Below are 19,818 nucleotides of genomic sequence, written 5' to 3'. Positions count from 1 at the left end.
CTACATTGCCTCACCACCCTCATAGTAAAGAACTTCCTCCTTATATCTAACCTCAACTTCCCCTGTTTAAGTTTAAACCCATTACCCCTTGTCCTGTCACTACAGTCCCTGATGGAAGAGTCCCTCTCCAACATCTTTGTAGGCCCCCTTCAGATACTGGAAGGCTGCTATGGTGTCTGCACACAGCCTTCTCTTCTCCAGGCTGAACAGCCCCAACTTACAGGAGGTGCTCCAGCCCCCTCATCATTCCTGCAGCCCTCCTCTGGACTTGCTCTAAGATTGCTCCATGTCCTTACATTTGAGGACACCAGAACTGTACACAGTACTCTAAGTGGGGTTTCATGAGAGCAAAGTAGAAGAGCAAATGAACAAACAGAGACTTGCACGGACTTCACAAATTGATACAAACAAAGAGGAAACCAGATGCAGACCAAATTCCTGCTCATTGTTCTTCAGTGTTCTCTTATTTGAACAAACTTCAAATTGCATCTTTTGTTTAGCTTTAGCTTCAGATCCATTCATGAAACAACTATTATATCCTCAATTAAACGCAACTCCAACATGCAATTCTAAACACTGCTATTTCTTACCTAAGGTAAAATATTCTGGATTTATAATCCAGATTAAAAAAATCCCCCTCCAATACTAAACCTTCAGCTCTTCTTGTATTAGCAGTTTAGAAGGAAAAAAGATGAGTATCTGCAACAAGCAGGGACAGAATCACAGGGATTTGAAAATTACTGCACTGTTTCTATGCCATACCCCTATGCACTGAGAACTCTGTAATTCCATTACAGAACAATCATATGTGAAATTTGAGTGGATTACATAATCTTCTTACATCCAATCTAACTTTTAGACCTCAAATCATCTATCTCCTGTTCCAAGTCAAATACAGCCACACATATCTGCCTGCAACAGTGTGTAAAATTCACTCCTCAGAATTCCTTCCACAAGGTATTCTTTGATGTTTTTTCTCTTCTGGCAGACACAGCAGCAAGAGTCTACTCCAGGAACCTCAGCTGTCTCAAACCCTACTTTACAAATCACTTTCCATTTGGACAAAGAAGACTTGCTGGGATTTCCTTTGAAGTGCAACCAAATGGGTCTTTCAACTAGTTGGGTACTAGGAACAGCTTCTTTCCAGGACGCAAGAATATAACCAGTGCAGTTCTGGCAAACTCCTGCTGCTTATGTGAGAAGACAGAGCGCATTCAGAACCTAGAAGAGTGGACTTGCAAGTTTCACTGTTACTCTTAAATACTACCCTTTCATTGAGTGTTAGGTGTACACACTGAAACCTTTTTGGAAGGAAAGATCAATTCCTAAGATGATCTTTCAAGAACCCAGTAAGCTGAGCTATTTTCAGCAGACTAATAAGTCTTAAAAATGAACTGCAATTCCTTACCCCCTTTAAATTAAATCCAGACAAAATCCACAATGTGAAAAGGGGAGATTTTACCATTATCTTCTGCAACGTGTTTTTCATCTTTAGCATGATCCTCGTGTTCTGTGAGTTCTCGTGAGGCGCAAACTTGTTTTAAGCCCAGGAAGAGGAGGAGAATTGAAGGGACAATCTGGGCAGCCACAGCATCCACTGCAGGCGGTCGGTTCTGCAATTCCATTAGGATGCTCAGTCCTATTATGCACATCTTTCTGTCATGGAGTCTGAAAGAACACACACTTGTTACATAACAGATTTTCACTGCAAGGATATATAGAGAACATTAAAGGCCTGGTGTTTGGCATGGCAGAAGACAATGTCACAGACACTGTTACACATCTGTGTCCAAAGCTTCTAAATACATTATTTCTTTGTTCTGTTTCCAAGTTGCCACTGAAAATACTTGTCCAACAGCAATTAAATACCTTTGAAGCATCAGTCAAATTCCTGGAACAAATGCTTCTGATTGCCAAATGTAAAGTTTGTAATGCTAAATAAATACTGTTTAATAATTATGTAGAATACCTTGTCTTTAATATAGCATTTGATACAGATTATCATTAAATAGGATGGAAAATTAATTTGCCTTAGCTTCAATAGCAGTACTGTTACAGGGACTGAAATTAGCAAAAGGATTATTAGTGAAGAGTAACGATAAACAAGAATCTACTGAATTGCAGGGTGCATTTATAGAGTGCTGTATTTAAATATATTTATTAAGAGTCCACCAGAATGGCTGTATTATACATCGAGTTTCCACACTAACTTGAGACACATTGCTAACTCCACTGAAAGCAGGGAAATAATTCCACTGCATCAAGAATACAGGGAACTTGCCAACAAATAGGCCTTCAGTAAAAAAAGTAAACTATAGATAACTGAAGGGAAAGAAAATCATGGCACTAGTAGCAGGAAGATCTTCATGTGACCACAGCCAGGAAACTAGGTAAGAACCTGCATGCTATTAGAAATAAGAATTGATTTTCACTTCCAGAAATACAAGTTATTTCAAACAAGACAAGGAAAAATTCTCTAACTGCCTCTGCAAGTACTCTTTGGTTCTCCTTCACTGGAAACACCAGCAGTATTCAACTCTTCTCTAACATTATGGTATTTTGCTATTAAGGGCTTGAGAGGAACTTGGTTTGTTTGAATTACTCAGTTTGATGCTGAAGGCTTCTGTGCATGCCTTCTGCAAGACATGTAGTTCCAGCAAGAAGTTTTAGCAAGAAGTTTCAGCAAGACCTACAGAAACCAAGCAAACCTCCAGACCTGGCAGATAACGGCTATCCTCCAAACTCTGGCTAGATACTTCTATTAATGAATCAGTTTTACCTTGGGACAAAGAGGATACAACAAGTTGAGAGAGATTAAACTAAGAACATGTGCACCACAGACTGCAATAAAGCTTACCGGGGAATAGCCAGTTCAAAAATTCATCACTTCAAAAATTGCTAAAGAAATACAATTTATAAAGTGTTTACAATTTCATTACCAAAGATCCCATACAACATGCTACTGAACTATAATACTCTCTAAGTAATACAAGTGATCGTGTATTACAGCTTTCTGAACTTTATATGTGCTTAAGCAAGGCTGGGGAGCTGAAAGGGATTTCATTACACCTCCTACATTGTTCATCCTGTTAGGGCTTAGTGAAGTAACTCCATTCTCAGAGTAGTTGACAACAATAATAAGTTACATATGATCATATGTAACATTATGATCACAGACGACCTTCCAAGAAAAACAAAGTCAACTAGCATATCAAATGACATGCTTTGTCATGTTGGGTTTGGCTGCTCCATTACATGTGTTGAAAAATGTACCAAAACATAAGTAGGTGAAGAGTGTCCTTACATCACTGCTAACTGCAATACTTTCTTTACAGAAGGAATGAGGCTCAAAAGAGGGCATATAAAACAACCAAGGAAACAGAGCCAGGGGAACAGAATCTGCTTACTCCTGTCTGTTTATTTATGTCGAAAACAAGCTCAGCACCATTTGCACTCATGCCAACACTGTGAAGACCAAAATCCAAGCTAAAGATGATGCCACCTGTGAATGAAGCATAGCTTTTTGGGGACAGTTGTCCTTCAAGTACAAAAAGGAAGAATTTTCTCTACCTCCTCTCTCTGCCAGCACCTTCATCCAAGTTTGACAAAAACTCTGTAATCTACGCACAAGACTTCTATCCTGCATCTTGACACTGGGAAGCCATGAAATTTCTTCAAGCCCCAAATGTGTAACAAAGCAATTTCTGTGTACATGGACCAGAGTAGTTAATAACACTTGGCACTACCTTTTATAACACATTTGAAAAAGCTACAATGCCAATTGCAAAATGCAACACAGTAAAATGTAAAAAAAAAAAACCAAAAAAACCCTAAAAAAAACAAATAAATCTTAGTAATTAGTGGCTTAGCTACATACTTGTCTCTTCTGGACAGCAAACAAAAGTTTTGCAAGAATCAAGCACTGCTGTTTAAAAGAGAGTCATCATTAGGGAGCAGCCCGAATGGCGAAAAAAATATAGCATATTTGTCATGCTCCATTTTCAACAGGAAAGTTGTGAGAACGTCTTCAGTATATCCATGTTATTAGATGGCCCAGAACTATAGCAGAAATCAGGCATCAAGCCATCTTTAGTGAACCTGAGCCAGAAAGAGACTTGTTTCTTTCACCTGCCAGCAGAGACAAACAGCAGGATAAGACCTGCCCTGCCTTAAGTTCAAAATTCTACTTTGTCCCAGTTGTATTAAGTACTCACAGGACTGAGCAAGCAGAACAGTTTTATGTCATTTACATATTTTTGTAATGACAAAGGATGGTTTCAGGACCATTCCTTTGCTATCAAATGGCTCATTATTTCAGCACTCTTCCTTCTACACAAGGAAGCCTAGATACGATTTCCCTCAGTGCTTTCTCCTTCAAGATTTATACTTATTTGCACAGCAGCACACAAAAGTTCTCCCTAACAATCACAAATTCTGCTTGCTCCCTCAATGGTATATCAAGCCTGGAGTGCTAAACATGCAACATACAGCAGTGCAATGCCCGACTCCTAGGCGAGTCTATTTTCAACAAGCTGTGTGTGGTCTTCATATTCTGCAGGACCTTTTCTTGCTAATACACTTCTTTCCAAGACAGGACAAAAAGGTCTAAGAATCTTTTGTATTTTAAACCAGGCTGAAAGTATTTTAAAGGGAAAACACTAAGCCTTTTTTTACAGATTTGCTGTGCTCCTTTATGCAAAGATCAATTTGCTTTCTATTACAGCAACTCAGTTCCGGACAAACTGCAAATAACTGGCCATTTCCTTCTTGCTGCAAAGTTGGAACCAAACCTGTTTTCCTATGTAAGAATGGGATTTTATATACAACTGAGAAAACCAGAATTTCCAACTATATAAATTCCTATCAAATAAATGCCCCTATTCACCTTCTAAAAAAATAAAAATGCTACTGAGGGTTTTTTGAAGCAAGTTATATTTTCTTTTCACCTTAGATTTCACAGAAGAATTTTCAGTATGAGAGTAAGCAGAAGTCTCACCCAAATTTCAGCTGTCAAGGAAAGGGTGGAAGGCAGTAAGGAACAAATGTTTCTACAAAAGGCTTTTCAGTTTAAAGCTTTTGCACAAAACATTTGAAAATAAATAAATACAACATGCTCTGGCACATGGGCATTATGGGCACACATTCACAGATACATGATATCTACAATGATATATGGATTTATGCACAGTGTTACAAGGAGTTCTGAGCTCTCCTTGCCTAGATCATAATATTCCAAACGTCTATTCAGTTCTAAATAGTTTCCTTATTTTTAATAACATGGAAGAACAGTTACTTATCCTACCACAACTGCTTCCCTCCCGAAGATGTATTATTTCCATGGATTCTATCTCATGACTTCACAAGCACAGTGCAAGAAATACTGCATTCTTTTGGTAAACACTGTTGGCTCCAGCCTGAGAGCATACAGACACAGACAACCCTACTGCTGGCAAGGCAGGATCTATGGGTACTAAGACTTCATAGGACCAGGAGGGCAGAGGAGTGTGAGATACATGGACAAAGCATCCTGAAGAGCCACTGTTACCAGTAAGCCACAGGTTTCCTGCATGACTGACAAAGAAATGGCAGTAAGATTCGCTGGCCCTTCACAGCTGGAGGTAGATCTATTTCAATCTTCTGCAATTTCTCTAGGCTCTGTGAGTCTTACAACTGATTTGAAAACCCCTGGCACTGCAGGGAAATACAATTCTTGTTATTCAGCTCAGGGTGAGTGCAGGTAATGGAATGTAATGGGGAGGCACGGAGTGGAGTGGAATGGGGTGGGATGGAGTACAATGGAGTAGAACGGAATGGACTAGACTAGACTAGAACAGAAATGGAATACATTATACTATGGGATCCCTACATCTCTCCATGACAAGTGATGCCATAGGTCTACGGCATCCACCCAGGAGAGCAGCTCTCTGCAGTGCAGGTCCCAGATGCATACAGGAGACAGGGACAGGCACAGTTACAACATGGCTCAGACAGGCACTGATGGCCCGAGGCTGAACTGAGGCATGTCCCCTGGGCCCTTGGCAGGAGACAGAGCAGTAGGGAACACCCTCTTGGTAATGTTTTCTCATCTCAAGTCTATCATGTCATCAATACATGTCATACACTGGGAAATACACAATGATACTACACACCTCCTCTTCTGTTCTGGGGCCTCCAGAGATTTAGATTAGACATTGGGAAGAAATTCTTCCCTGTGAGGGTGGTGAGGCATGGGCACAGGTTGCCCAGAGAAGCTGTGGCTGCTCCATCCCTGGCAATGTTCAAGGCTAGGTTGGAGGGGGCCTTGAGCAACCTGGTCTAGTGGAAGGTGTTCCTGCCCACAGCAGGGTGTTGGACCTCAATGAGCTTTAAGGTCCCTTCCAAACCATTCCATGATTCTATGATTTATTTCACTGCTGGTAGCAACAGATCAAAGAGATACATTTTAATCTTCTGCTGCCATTCAAGTGCAGAGTATGAACAGAACCTAGTATCATGATCTCCATGTTTCATTTTCATAGGCTTTGTCAACTTTTGTTTCAGCTCTGAAGAAGACTTTAGTTGAACAGTAGTTACAGTAGCTGATGCTTTTGACAAGCAACAGAAAAGAACTGAAAGTTATGCTGTAGCTCATAGGAGTAATAGAGGTTAGAGCCTAGCGAGAACTGCAGCATTTTTTCCCTCTGGATTTAACTAACTTCTTATTGAATGCTCCAGGATGAACTGTTTAAGGCTATTAATCTCTCATTTTTTATTTCTTTTTAAAAAGGTATGACAAGTTTACCATCTGTAGGGAACGTCTTCTTTCCTACTGCCTCTGTTAGGAGTTCAGCATTTGATATGTAGTAGAAAAAACAACAGAACAAAGAGCTGAATCTCAAGAATTTTGCTTCAGCCATAGAAAACAAAACAAAATCAGTTCACGGAAATCCTTTTCTGAAGTGGGTAGATATAAAAATAACTCTGTAATTAACAATAATATTACCATGCAATGTGGGAGAGAGAGACTTAAAGGTGCTATTTTTCAGCCACTGGCACTCCAAAAAGAAACGAGTGACACTGGCTCCTTTATGTCTTCTTTGTCACCAATTCAAGTAACCCCTCTAAGTGATAAGATGTGTATTTATGTTAAGATACAGGATGTACTGTAGAAATTTTGTACACACAGAAGGTAGAAGAAGTCACAATGCTTGTGATAATATGAACCATCTGGTTTGTTATAGTAAGAGATTTTTTTTCCCCCAGTTTTTATCTATCTAGTACTTTTTTTTTCCTTCAAGGAGAGACTGCAATGGTAATAGCTTCAAACACAGACACGAATGGGGAAGCTGCACAAAACCTGTATACCACAAATTTCTTTTGTATCTCCAAGTGGTTTTCATTCTAGTAAAAAAGAATTAACACGCAGACCTGAAATATGCTGCAATTCCACAAATTACTGAGCTTTCATCCTCATCCCACTAAATTGTACTTAGGACAGAGGAGGGACGAAAACAATTTTTACTGTGTACGTGGTATGTGTTTCAAAAATATTGCAAAGGTAATGCTGAAAGCAAGCCTGGATATACCAGTTAGTCACTGATTGATTTGGAATCACCATTTTATTACAGCTATGAAAAAGGTGATGCAGTGCTCTAATGTATCACACAGTTCTAAATTTAAGACAGACACTGAGGCAATAGTGCAGCTATATCAAGATGGCATATAATTCTGTTCAGGGAAGATTAACTCGCATAAGAATTGGTATGGAGAAAAGCTACTTGGATTACTGAGTAGCGGAGAAACCCTCTTATAAGAAGCTCCATAGGGACTTGTTTAGAATTGGAAAGACAAAACTGTATCAATGAAAAACAGGTAGGAAAAGACTGACAATCTAAAATAAGGTATGCATCTATGTGTGAGGAGTTGCCTGTCTCAGCCCATTCTCACTCACAGTATGATTGCTAACATGCTGACACTTCACTTAGTCTGCTGGCATAGACCGTGCATAGAGAAAACTCATTCTAAGCCTATCTGTACAGCTGCAGTCAGATGTCAGCCTCCATTGAGAAAATGTAACTCATAGCAGAAAGATGAGAGGTAGCTGTTAACTACATCTGACTGCCTGCTTTGCCCTTAAGTGGATTTGAATCTCACAGACACCAAATCTTAGCTGAGAGGAAAACACTAACTGTCAAGCACTGGACTTCATATCCACAAAGCATCAAATGCATGCTTAGCTATGCGATGACAGGCTTTGTCCACCTTCACTTACTTCACAAATGTTCAGCTCCTGCTCAAGTGCACACTCATGCAGTGTACACAAATGTCTGAGGAAGGCTGGAATGAAGTCTAAGTTCAGGAGCATGTTAAACAGTCAGCACATTGGCAGCATAGTGATAAATATGCACGTTGATCATGAACAACTCGCAAGGATTAAAATAAGGATGTGGGATTCATTCGACAGAATGATGTTTTTTAACATTAACTAGAGCAGTTGAAAATACTTTATGAAATATAGAACAGAAAATATATATACAGTGTTTTGGGGAAAAAAAGTTTGCATCTCACTAAAATCCTGCTGGTCAGCTCTGAATATTACTCTCAATGCATGTTGGTTCACCCCTTGGAGCAGCAGATAGTTTGTGACTAAGGAACTTAAAAGAATTTTGAAATATTCTAGGTATTGTACCCTTGTATCCTTACAACACAGAAAATTCAGCATGTGTCTCAGCAGACCTGGAAAAGTTACACGGACATAGGTCACCTTCACTGGTATCACAGCAGTCAGACCTGATGTGGATTACTGTTACTTAGACTAGTCAGTGAATGAAAACTCTTTCATCAACACAACGAGGGACATATACAGAAGCAAACAAAAAATTCAAACCCATGGACTTTTAAAAGAAGAAAACACAGTACTTGCCCAAGAAAACAGTCTGTGTCATTCATCCACTGGTTTATGAACTGTGCAGTGATGGGCTCAGGATTGTGTGGAAATCTGATGTTCTCTAAGGTGTGCAGAAGTAGGTCGGGATTGTAGTAGAGTGCAGCTATGGCAACCTGAAGACACATGGTACGAAGCTCACTTGTTTTAACTCCTCTAGTTAATCGATCCAGAACAGCCTCCACAAAGAGTGGAATACACTGGGCATAGAAATATAAAGAACAAAAATAAAACAGGCATTGCACATGTTGCCAGATTATAAAAAAGTTTAAGATATTTTTATCTGAATTGATCTCCAGAGTTAGCTGAAGTGCAGGTCTAACCTAGAAACACATTCTATTCACTTCCTAGTATAAAAGCATTTTAAGCCTCTGATTACATCCTTATACTTCTTCCCCAAAACAGCTATTCTCTGAGCTAAAAATTGCCAGTGTTATTCTCAGCACAGAAAATAATATTTTGGGCCATTTGGTGTTTTTTTCTAGTGTACATAAAAGGTTTAGAAAAGAACTCAAAGATACTCTCATCTTTCAATAAAGATATCCAAAAATTTCAAAACAGTCATAAAAATATTACCTAAACCTGCAAGAAAAGAAGTTTTTCCTAAGAAAAGTGATGTTAAGCTTCTTATAAAAGTTTGAAATGAGTGAGTTTATTCAGATAAAAGCAAGTATGCACAAATTTCTACACGATGAAATGAATATCTATATTTCAGTGTGCAAGTTTATGCTTTATTATAACTTGAGAAGCATTATGAATGTTTTAGTTTATGAGTTTCAGTTCAGTGTGCAACCATTTTAATTCACAGAGTTGTGGAGCTCAATTAATCCTTCCACCACATACTTATTTCAATGCAAATGCCTACAGTTCACTTTAATCCCTTCCAGATTTCCTTTAAAAATAAAATCTTTTAGGGAACATTTTTATCTTCAGTGACTTCAGATTTAAATTAGTGAAGTTATATTGGTTTCAGTGAAATTAGCTGAAAATTTATAACCGAGTTCATGGATTCCACTGTGGCAACATCAAATATGGTATGTTAAAGAAATTGAGGCTGGAGCATTATGTAAAACATGAGACCAGAATTTAGCCCTTAATAGGAAAGACTGCATACTAAAAGTGTGGTGTAAGAAACTCTGAACAACTTACTATGTTTTGTGATTATGTTTTTCCCAGCAATCACAATCCAGCCACACTAAAACTTCATTTCCAAATGCACTGAGAAATTCAAAATATTAAAAGGGAACAAGTTCAAATTGCTTGGAAAAACAATTTCAGTAGTTGGATATGTATAGTTAACCTCTTAGCCACAATTATTTAACAATGTGTGTTTTGAATCAAAAAGGAAATTCTATTAGGGAAAAGCAAAAGAAAAAAAAAACCATCCTGCCCATCATACTCTACCCTTATCATTCAGTCTGTATTAATTTTCTGTATTCATATGCTCCACCCCTGGCAGTGTTCAAGGCAATGATGGACGGAGTCTGGGGTGACATGGTTTAGTGCGAGATGCCCCTGATCATGGCAGGGGGGCTGGAACTGGATGATCTTACAGTCCTTTCCAACCCTAACTATTCTATGACTCTATGATTTTCAGGTCATGCCCACTAATCTGTAATGTAAAAAAAATCCCAAACAAACAAATAAAACAACCAACCTTACAAACTCTCCTGAGTTCATTTACTTCTTTCTGCATTTCTCCCCAGTTCTACACTTCACATTTACCTCAAATTCTCCAATTGCAACTGCTTTTTCAGGAATTATACACACATCATTGGAAACTAGTAAAAGAGAAAAACCGTTCAATATTTATCACCTGGTCAATACCCCGTCCTTTACATTGAAGAACAATTACTTCTAGGAGTTTGGCTGCATGGCACTCTGCATCTTCTCCTGCATCTCCTGTTAATACCTAACAATCAGGATGAGAATTTAGTTTGTGTGAATCACTGACAACTTTTAAATCAAGTGTGCTCCTGTACCTGTATACATCAAAACCCCTCTACATAGCATATACATATCTATTTATGCTATACTTTGTGAAGGAATTAAGACACATAAAAAAACCATCTCTATAGGACATAAATAAGGATAAGTGGCTTAAGATGAACTTAAAAAATTCAAAGAAGCTGCTATAGTTCTTTATGAATGCTAGCATTTTTTATATGTCATAGCTTTCCATTTGTTAAAGGAAATGCTACTGGTAAGAAACATTGATGTTTTCCACATTCTGATTCCATTTCTTTAATGCAAGTCTAATAGACACTGGCAGATCAGCAGGCTGGCAAAGTGAAGTCCTATCTCTAGACTAGTTTCTGATTAAAAATAAGATCTATGCAATCACTGTATGTGTGTGAATATACATGTGAAACTGACTGCTTCTTTTCAGTACATTTCTACCCTACAGTCAGTGTCAATCAAGCCTGACAAAGAAGAATTCTGAAACACACTGTATTTCTGTAAGTTTCTTAAAAGTAAGATGGTAGCTAGATGCCTAACACTCTGTAATGCCTAAAATCAGAGAAAGGCTGCAGTGTGATCTCGTACTTTCAGATGAGAGAATCAGCATAGAAGAGAAACATAAATGTAAGAGGAACTTCAAATGAGTTCACACCTTAACTGATGACTAGAGAAATCCAATTGCAGATAAACAACCCAAGGAAATCAGGTTTCATTAATTCCTCTACTTACCAAAATAACTGTTCATAAAAGAGAGTCAAGACGAACAGCAACTTTCTCCCACACAGATTTGTACATGTAATTTATTTAAAAGCATGTCACTTAACAAGTGTGAAAGTGCTGTGTGTACTCGGAACTGAGCCGAGACCAAATTTCATTTCGTTCTGAAATGACTGCCAACCACCTGACAGTTCAGGTCACTCTGCTAATCTGTTCGTTAAGCACCAATGATGGGCTCAACAGTAAGAATGAGAAGCCTTACCTTTTTACACATAGCATAAATGATTTCTAAATGCTTTGGGTTAGACAGTAAGGTATTAGTGTCAATGGTCACATAATTATGCAAGAGAGGCATCATATCTGAAAAACAGGAAGAGCAAAAGAGAAAAACATTATAAACTAATCCATCCAATTGCAAACCAGTGAGGCTGCAGTCCTGGAATGGAATTCATTAGCTCAGATTCTTGGATATGGGTGGAAATGTGGAAATTCAAACTCTGTAAAAGTCCATTTGGAAGCACGTTTCATAAACTGCACCATGCAGGGTGCCTTGTCAGAAAAGGAAACAGAATTTTAATTAATTAATTTGTAGTTTCACATTAACTTTGTGTATTTCAGCTTGCTTTGAGTTCAGGACCTCCTACAATAACTGATCACACTGGCAGATTTGAACACGTTTCTCCTACTTAAATATGCTCCTGTTATACTCCCACACTAAACAGACGGTCAGGGCATGACTCAAATACATGATCATTTTAAACCAAAACACTAAATGGAAAAGACCCTTATAAGGTGGGTTTTAGAAAATAATTCCCAAGCAGTAGAAACATCAATAGAAGTGATCATACCTGCAAAGTACTCAAAGCAATCCTGCTGGAAAACTTCATATAGGACACCCAAAAGCTGCCACATTTGAGGTGAAATCATCTGGCATGTCAAGCTGTAGGCCAAGGAGAGAATTTCTTCATAAAACTCTGCAAAGGAGAAACAATTTCAAGTAGGGTGCTTTGAAAAAACAAAATTAGCTTGCTAATGCCTTAAAATCTGAAACCACGCCCTGAGTCATATAACAACTAGAATTAGTAACTTTTAGCTATTAGTAACTGAATTAGCAATTAGTAACTAAATCGATATGTAGAAAAATAATACAAACTGGAAAAGACTCTTTTAGATTGGCCTTATGTTGGCTATAGTTACAATGCTATGCATAGTTTTCCATTACAAATACACACCAGAAAAATACCAGCACAAAGACAGTGCTTCTGAACAATTTACTGAAAAATATTTTCTTCCCTCAACTTTTGTTTTTTTCTTAAAGGCCTTATCCCCAAACTGTGTAACTCTTTAGTCAAGGGTACTGATAATGCAGTAATTTAATTGCAGTCCACGTCCATAAAAATACAAATGTAATTGCAGTTATTGTCCTTTAATACAGCTAGCCAGAATTATAATCAGAACTGCATCTTCTGCTTTTGAGTCTGACCTTCAAATCACAATAACCAGCCTGACTAATGTGTCAGAAGAAACAAATCATAACTGAAAATTAACAACTTTTTTTCTTTAAAGAAGCACACATACAAAAAGATGGTTCAGGAGGACAGTACTGTTTGGAATAATAAATTTAAGATTTTTTAAATGTAAAAATAAGTAATTTTTTCCTAAAAATTATCTCTAAAACATACCTATAACATGCTTCTGCAAAACAAGGCCAATAATCTGCAAACAAATGCTCTCAAGTTGTTGAGTTATCTGAAATAAGAACATAAAGAAGTTTATTTAAAAACTTAGAAATACAGTCATTTAATCAATGTATTTGACTAATTCAATTTGACAAGTTCTACAGATCCTATCAAAAACTGCACCTGTTGTCCTGTCTGGATATCAAGTTAACACTGTACTCAAAGTGTTTTGAGATAAATCCTCTGTCCAAAAACTTTGAAGTAGAACAGGAAGAAAGGAAGAGATGCTTTCGCCTAATGTCTATGCAGAGCTTCCTAGAGCAGGCTCAGTATGAGGAGGCACATGCAGAAGTTCAGAGCATACAACTGTGTCGAAGTCAGGATTCAGCCTTGCCATATTAGACAGAGAGACTACATTTATTAATTAAGTAGAAATATATGGCTACATTACAAATCTAATTAAAGCCAGCAAATACAGACATTTCATGCTATTACCACAGGTAATTAGAGACAATCTTGCAGGGAAAAATTAAGGGATTAAGTATGTGACCACAGATTCATCCTCTTACCTTCAAGTCACCTTTGAGTGACTTGAGTTTTCATCCTCTAAGCCCTCTCCATACATACGAGTTTCCAAGCCTCATATGTCATTTCTATATCATTTATATCACTTTTAAAATTATTTAAGATCCTAAGATAAAGAACACTCTGCACAGTATTTTAGTCTGTGCTTCACACAAGAGAAATAAGCTTCTAAGTTTATACCAAAACTACCCCAATCCTAAAGCTCCTCCTAGGCTAAAGCCTGAAGATCCACTTCATACAATCATTCCTAATGCTCAGCTTAGCTACCAGATTTCATTTTAACTTTAAAAAGATGCAAGAGGTTCGTGTAAAGAAATTAAAAGATATTTTGAAATCCCATGGAACATAATGGTCGTAAAGGCAAATAATTAGTATTTTAATGAATCTATTTTCAAAATTATAAGCTTCATAAAAAGATTTCACCCCTGCGATGAAGCATTCTCATTGTAAAACAAGGAAGCAAAACAACCTAGGACAAAACTCTTTTATGCTGAGTTTAAAGTTACTGACTGACTTTGCCTCCTTGATCAGTCATAGAATCATAGAATCATAGAATAGTTAGGATTGGAAAGGACCTCAAGATCATCTAGTTCCCTTCCTATCTCAGTCAGCTCAGGTGGTATGAACAGAAAGAACCTTTCTTTCCTGAATATGTGAAACAGACTTACATTGCACTAAAACTGGGAGACCGATTCCTAGGAATTCTATCCAAGAAATTGCTGAGTAAACAACAAAATATGAGTCACCATTGTAAAAAATTAGCCTTGTGCAAAATATTTCTCCCTAAAAATCTATTTCAACAGTCTGTAATAGAAATATCCAATTAAGTATTACCAAAATAAGAGCTAAGGATTTTACCCTCAGGATAAAAATTCCCATCAAATTTGAGAGTTCAACAATTAAAAAACCATAAAAGTAAATTGGACTTTAAATTCAAATTTGTCAGAGATCACTTGGTACTAATTCACTATGATGCTATAAAAAATGCACATTCATATCAATTCAAGAGATGCAACATACATAGAAGTGCTTGTTAAAATGAACGAAAGGCATAAGGGAACAGCAGGAGAAAAGACGCATTAAAAAATCTCACCTCCTTGTGATCTTCCACAACTGTCAGGATTGTGTCAATTGTGTGCAAGATGCCCATGGCCATAACTGTTTTGTCCTCTACTTCTTCATATTCCTCACTCTGAAGTACTTTACCAAATATTTCAGCCTATGAAAAAAAAACCCCAACCAACTTGATATTCAAGAGCAAGCTCACATTTCTAATTTGTCATGCAAAACCAAGACAGCTAATGCAAGAGCAGCAATGTGTTATCTGTAAGAGCTGTCAGCAGTGAAAAATACATTCCTTACTTTTGAAAGGAGAATACAGAAAATTAAAAACTCCTTTTTGAGAAGTCTGGCTAGGATGCATCATTTGAAATATTAAATAGGTAAAAGATTAGCTCATTAAAACCAGTGGCAAAATTAGTATCTTTAAAAACCTATAGGCTGTAAAGATACTTCATACTGAAATGAATACAGTGAATACTAAAGGTGGATCTTTATAAAGGTTACTTTAAACAGTGTGCAATTCATACAAAGTTCATTACATGTTTACTAAACTAGGCATGTTCTTCTGACTGGACTGTTACTTTACCATTGCCTCTTACCAGGTGCTGAGTCATGTCAACAGCAATAGTAGCTACTTCCTGACTGTATTCACAGATCATCTTCTGGATGACATTAGTAAGATCATCATTTTCCGTCTCTCTAACAATGTGCAAGAGCTCTTGCATAACTGGCCTGACGTAAGGCTTCACATATTCCTTGGCTAAAAAAATCAAAAATAACCTAGGTGAAATCAACTGTCCATAAACACAAACACCCAGTATCTCAAAACTATTATGGAACTGACTACTCTTGAACAATGTAAGTTAATTCGCTAAAAAAATACCCAAAGCCAAAAAAATTACTCAAAGCACATTTGTGGGCCATAACTAGCAAACCAACAAAGTAAATAAACTGTACATTTACCACATTCAATACTAAAACACCATCTACAACTAAAATCCACTGTTTGGGGGGAACACATGCCACCATTCATTCTTAAAGATATGAGTTATTTCTTTTCACTAAAAAACAAAGACAGGTGCTATTTACTTTATCCAAAGAAATTTGTTGATTCCAACTTTTTTTGTGTCGAGACCTGCTGTAAAAACCTGAAGTCAGAATTCTGGGATGTATATGGTAACTAATGGGCAAGTGAAGCTGTCTAAACATGATGAAATGTTCTGAAATCTACATCTTTCAAGTGGTAAAACTGTTTAGACAAATCTACACCAACCTCCTCATCAGTGTATGCAACTTATGAATCACTGTAGCATACCTTGCTCTTGGTTGCTTATTAACGTCTGAAGAGCTATGGCTGCTTCTACTTTGACAGGCATTTCTTTATCTTCAATCAGGCTCTTCTTTGCCAACTCTACTGCATTCCTCAAGTTTAGCTCATTGTGAAATTCCAAAGCACTGAATGAATGAAGTACCCAACAAGACTGCATGATGGAAAAAAAAAAAGCAAGTTTTGGGACTATTACAATTTTTAGCATTTTTTAACTGATACCAAACCAATGCTAATTATCTCTACTTGCACATATTGCTTCTTTTCTTTTTCTTAATTATAGTGTATTTCTACAGTAAATATAACAGCTTTTGCACTCAAGCAGTTCATAGAATCATAGAATAGTTTGGGTTAGAAGGGACGTTAAAGTTCATCCAGATCCAACCCCTCTGCCATGGCCAGGAACTCCTTTCACTAAACCAGGCTGCTCAAAGTCCCTGCAAGTCCAGTCTGGCCTTGTACACTTCCAGTCCTTCAGCTTCCTTTCTCAAATCCTATAAATACACTATGGATATAACTGTCATTCATAATTCTGTTCCTTCTGGCGAAAAAAATCCCAACAAACAAAACACAACAGGAATTAAAGAAAATTAAATGTTTGTTTATGACTGATAGGACCAACTGGGGGTTTTCTTCAAGCTACACTCAAAAACTGACATTACCTACTCTGTGGAAGTCCTACCTATTCTTCACAGTCATCCAACCACTCCAGTTTTTGAGCTCTACTAAAGAAAAATAGTCACTAAAGGGCCACAATCAAAGAAGTAAACAATAATATGAGAAACTTTCCATCAATTCTTTTAACTGACAAGCCATTTTTAAATCAAAATGCTGAAAAACTACTGCACAAGGATGTCACTTGAAATTTTAGCATGTATTTGCTTTATTCCTTTCATTAACATTCAGAATGAAGTCAAATTGCAAAGGAAAGAATCATGGCAAATACTGAAATAGTGATGTAACTTGTGAACTTACTCTAGCTCTGAGGTACCCCAGGTTGGACATGAATAGTGGAAATACATGATTCTGTAACATCAGCTCCATTTGATCCTTGAAGACACTCTTCTGTTGATGCAAATAAAAATTCATTTTTGAGACCATTCATTTTACATACTTCATTCTAGCCAATATTTCATTTCAACTACCAACTACGGGAAATACAATGATTTGTCTATGTAGTAAAGGTATTCCCTTACAAAAAGATTTGGATCTTGTGCCTTAAACTGAACAAACCTCATAAGCACAGCAAGTTCAAAGCCAGATAAATGAACTGTACATACAATATTCAACTCTATGTAACTCATTACAATACTGTAAACTGGAGTTTCCATTTTCTTTAAGGCAATTGCTTCCAGCTGATTTTTCTTAAAAATTGGTCAGGATCAATAACCTAGTACTTCCATTCTTTCTACAAAGGAGTACATACATACCTGAATAAAAATATAAGCTTAGTATGAAAGAGATCTGAGCTTCAAATTACCTACTATCAGCACCAAAACTAATTTTTTACAAACTAGAACAGTAACTCCCACCTTTTTTTTTTTATTAATGGACTAAGATATGCCCTTAGTGACAGAAAGTTGGAGGATAATCAATGAAAATAATTTTTTATTATTCAAACCTTGTCAAATCTCAAGATATTCACAGGAAGCCAGGAAGACCAGCATGGAGACCTGGGACTTTCTTAGCACCTCTAGCCCCAGGATACTAGAAAATATGTATGCTGGGGATTGTGTAACCATCTAAAGGAATGATTCAGTGGCTGAGACAGGAAAAAAGGGCAAAACGGGACATTCAACGTGCAAAATATATCTTGGATGATCACACTTTTATTTCACCAAAGCATAAATCTTTTTTTCCCACACTAATTTCCCAACCTTCAGAGGGGCAGATGAAGAGCTGGGCAGAGAAAAAAACACAGAGAAGGGAAAAGAGATTTCCTTTGTGCACACAGGTCAGAGATTTTCATACATTAAACTGAAGCCACTACAGGGAACCAGGTGCCTAAGGAAGAGTCATTGTGTTTTACAGAGCTCCTTACAACCTTATCTGAGTCGGCTCAACAGCCAGAAAGCACTTATAGATCAAGTCATTTATGAAGAAACAAATAATGGGATTTTTCAATCTGTCAACAAGAAATTCAGAGCTGAAAAATATCTGCAATGTTTGGGGTTCTTATAAAGCATATATAAAATATGTACTCTTTTATAAAGTATAACTTCATGCTTCAAGACTGAAAATTTCAAATAAGAGCAGTATACTGGAGTAAATTCCTTTTTTTTTGCTTTCAGGACAGAGATAAATGGGTTTAGAAACCCCTAATCCATATGAAAGGCTCCTCACAACACAAACAATGTCCTCCTATAATAATGTCCACTGTTATTCTCCAGCATGAGGGAGGGCATTTACAATCTAATGTAATCCGCAAAATATCTGCAAAAGTTACCGATATTTCTGGATTTCAGATCAGATTGTACATAGGTACGTTGGTAAGAAATAGATGGCAAATGTTGCTTGCAACATGAAGACATATCCTGCACAGACAGACAACTCACATAAAATATAATAAAATAACTTTAAAAAGGAAGCCTCCAGCACAAGGCTGCCATTCTCATGATAAAAGTGATAACTTTCTGACAGTTATCATGGAGACAGGGCATACTGTAGACTCCACCTTCTACAAAAGCATAAGGGAAACTGTAATCAATATTACATCAGAGAGCAACAGCATAGATTTAATGTATATTCAAATACCAGACAAATACTCAAAATTCTGAAGATACTGTATAAAAATTGGAGGAAGGTTAGAAACTCTGTGCTCTGTCCAGTTACTTTCAAAACTCCCAAATGTCAGACAAAATAAGAGTTAAAGCCACATTCTGTTGGGTAAGAAAGCTGGCAAGCTAGACAAAACATTCCTGCAACATGTTAAGTAAACGTTTTTCTAGAAGCAGAAGCCCACACTAGTGCAGGCTGTTGGGCAGTTTGCTAAAGAATTATAGAAAATGTTATTGATGGAATGCACGTTTGCATTTTTAACACCCTTTCATTTTACTTGTAAAGTAGGAGAGTAAATAAACAGTGCTTTGGAGAAACTTGAGAAGAAAAGTATGCCTATAAAACGGGAATATAAAAACCAGGAATGATAATATTTGCAAAGAAACAAACCCTCAGATTCTTACCGCACAGTGCAATCTCTCTACAGACCTTATAAACATGGCTAATGGCTCACCACACTTCTTAAGCTAAGACTTTTTAATGGAAAAGGCAGTTAATAATAAGAATTAAGAGCCTTTTTCACTTCTTTACCCACATACCTTCAACAAAATATCTGCTAGGGATCCTATAACATGCAAAGCTCCATCTTTTTTCCTTGGATCAATGTTTGGCTCTGTCAGAATCTGGTAGCAATATGCCATCATTTTTGGTAGTACCTGTGCAAGACAGAAAACATACAATCTTCTTTTGTCAATTTCAATAGTATTATTTAAGTTAAAAAATTCAAGTACAAATTTCACCTTGGCCAAAGCAACTGTGAGGTATTATGTGTAGCACCTTTCCAC

General features: G+C 37.1%; 1 protein-coding gene across 2 annotated transcripts in view; it reads right to left on the bottom strand.

The window, feature by feature from the left end:
- Positions 1–19,818, bottom strand: part of IPO8 (importin 8) — a 48,295-nt gene that overhangs the window by 5,087 nt on the left and 23,390 nt on the right. Inside the window, exons 12-22 of one of the 2 annotated variants that reach the window (XM_034062847.1) lie at positions 19,573–19,689; positions 17,231–17,320; positions 16,244–16,409; positions 15,528–15,688; positions 14,960–15,085; positions 13,285–13,351; positions 12,451–12,576; positions 11,865–11,962; positions 10,740–10,835; positions 8,903–9,123; positions 1,463–1,668 (exon numbers count right to left, since the gene is read on the bottom strand). In XM_034062847.1, the coding sequence (XP_033918738.1) occupies positions 1,463–1,668; positions 8,903–9,123; positions 10,740–10,835; positions 11,865–11,962; positions 12,451–12,576; positions 13,285–13,351; positions 14,960–15,085; positions 15,528–15,688; positions 16,244–16,409; positions 17,231–17,320; positions 19,573–19,689 (1,474 nt within the window). The remainder of the gene's footprint in view (positions 1–1,462; positions 1,669–8,902; positions 9,124–10,739; positions 10,836–11,864; positions 11,963–12,450; positions 12,577–13,284; positions 13,352–14,959; positions 15,086–15,527; positions 15,689–16,243; positions 16,410–17,230; positions 17,321–19,572; positions 19,690–19,818) is intronic. The other variant, XM_034062849.1, reaches the window with a different exon arrangement.

Source organism: Melopsittacus undulatus, chromosome 5 (genome assembly GCF_012275295.1).
Source record: "Melopsittacus undulatus isolate bMelUnd1 chromosome 5, bMelUnd1.mat.Z, whole genome shotgun sequence".
Lineage (NCBI taxonomy): Eukaryota > Metazoa > Chordata > Aves > Psittaciformes > Psittaculidae > Melopsittacus > Melopsittacus undulatus.
The sequence above is the reverse complement of the archived record's forward strand: the minus strand, read 5'-3'. Positions and strand labels throughout refer to the sequence as shown.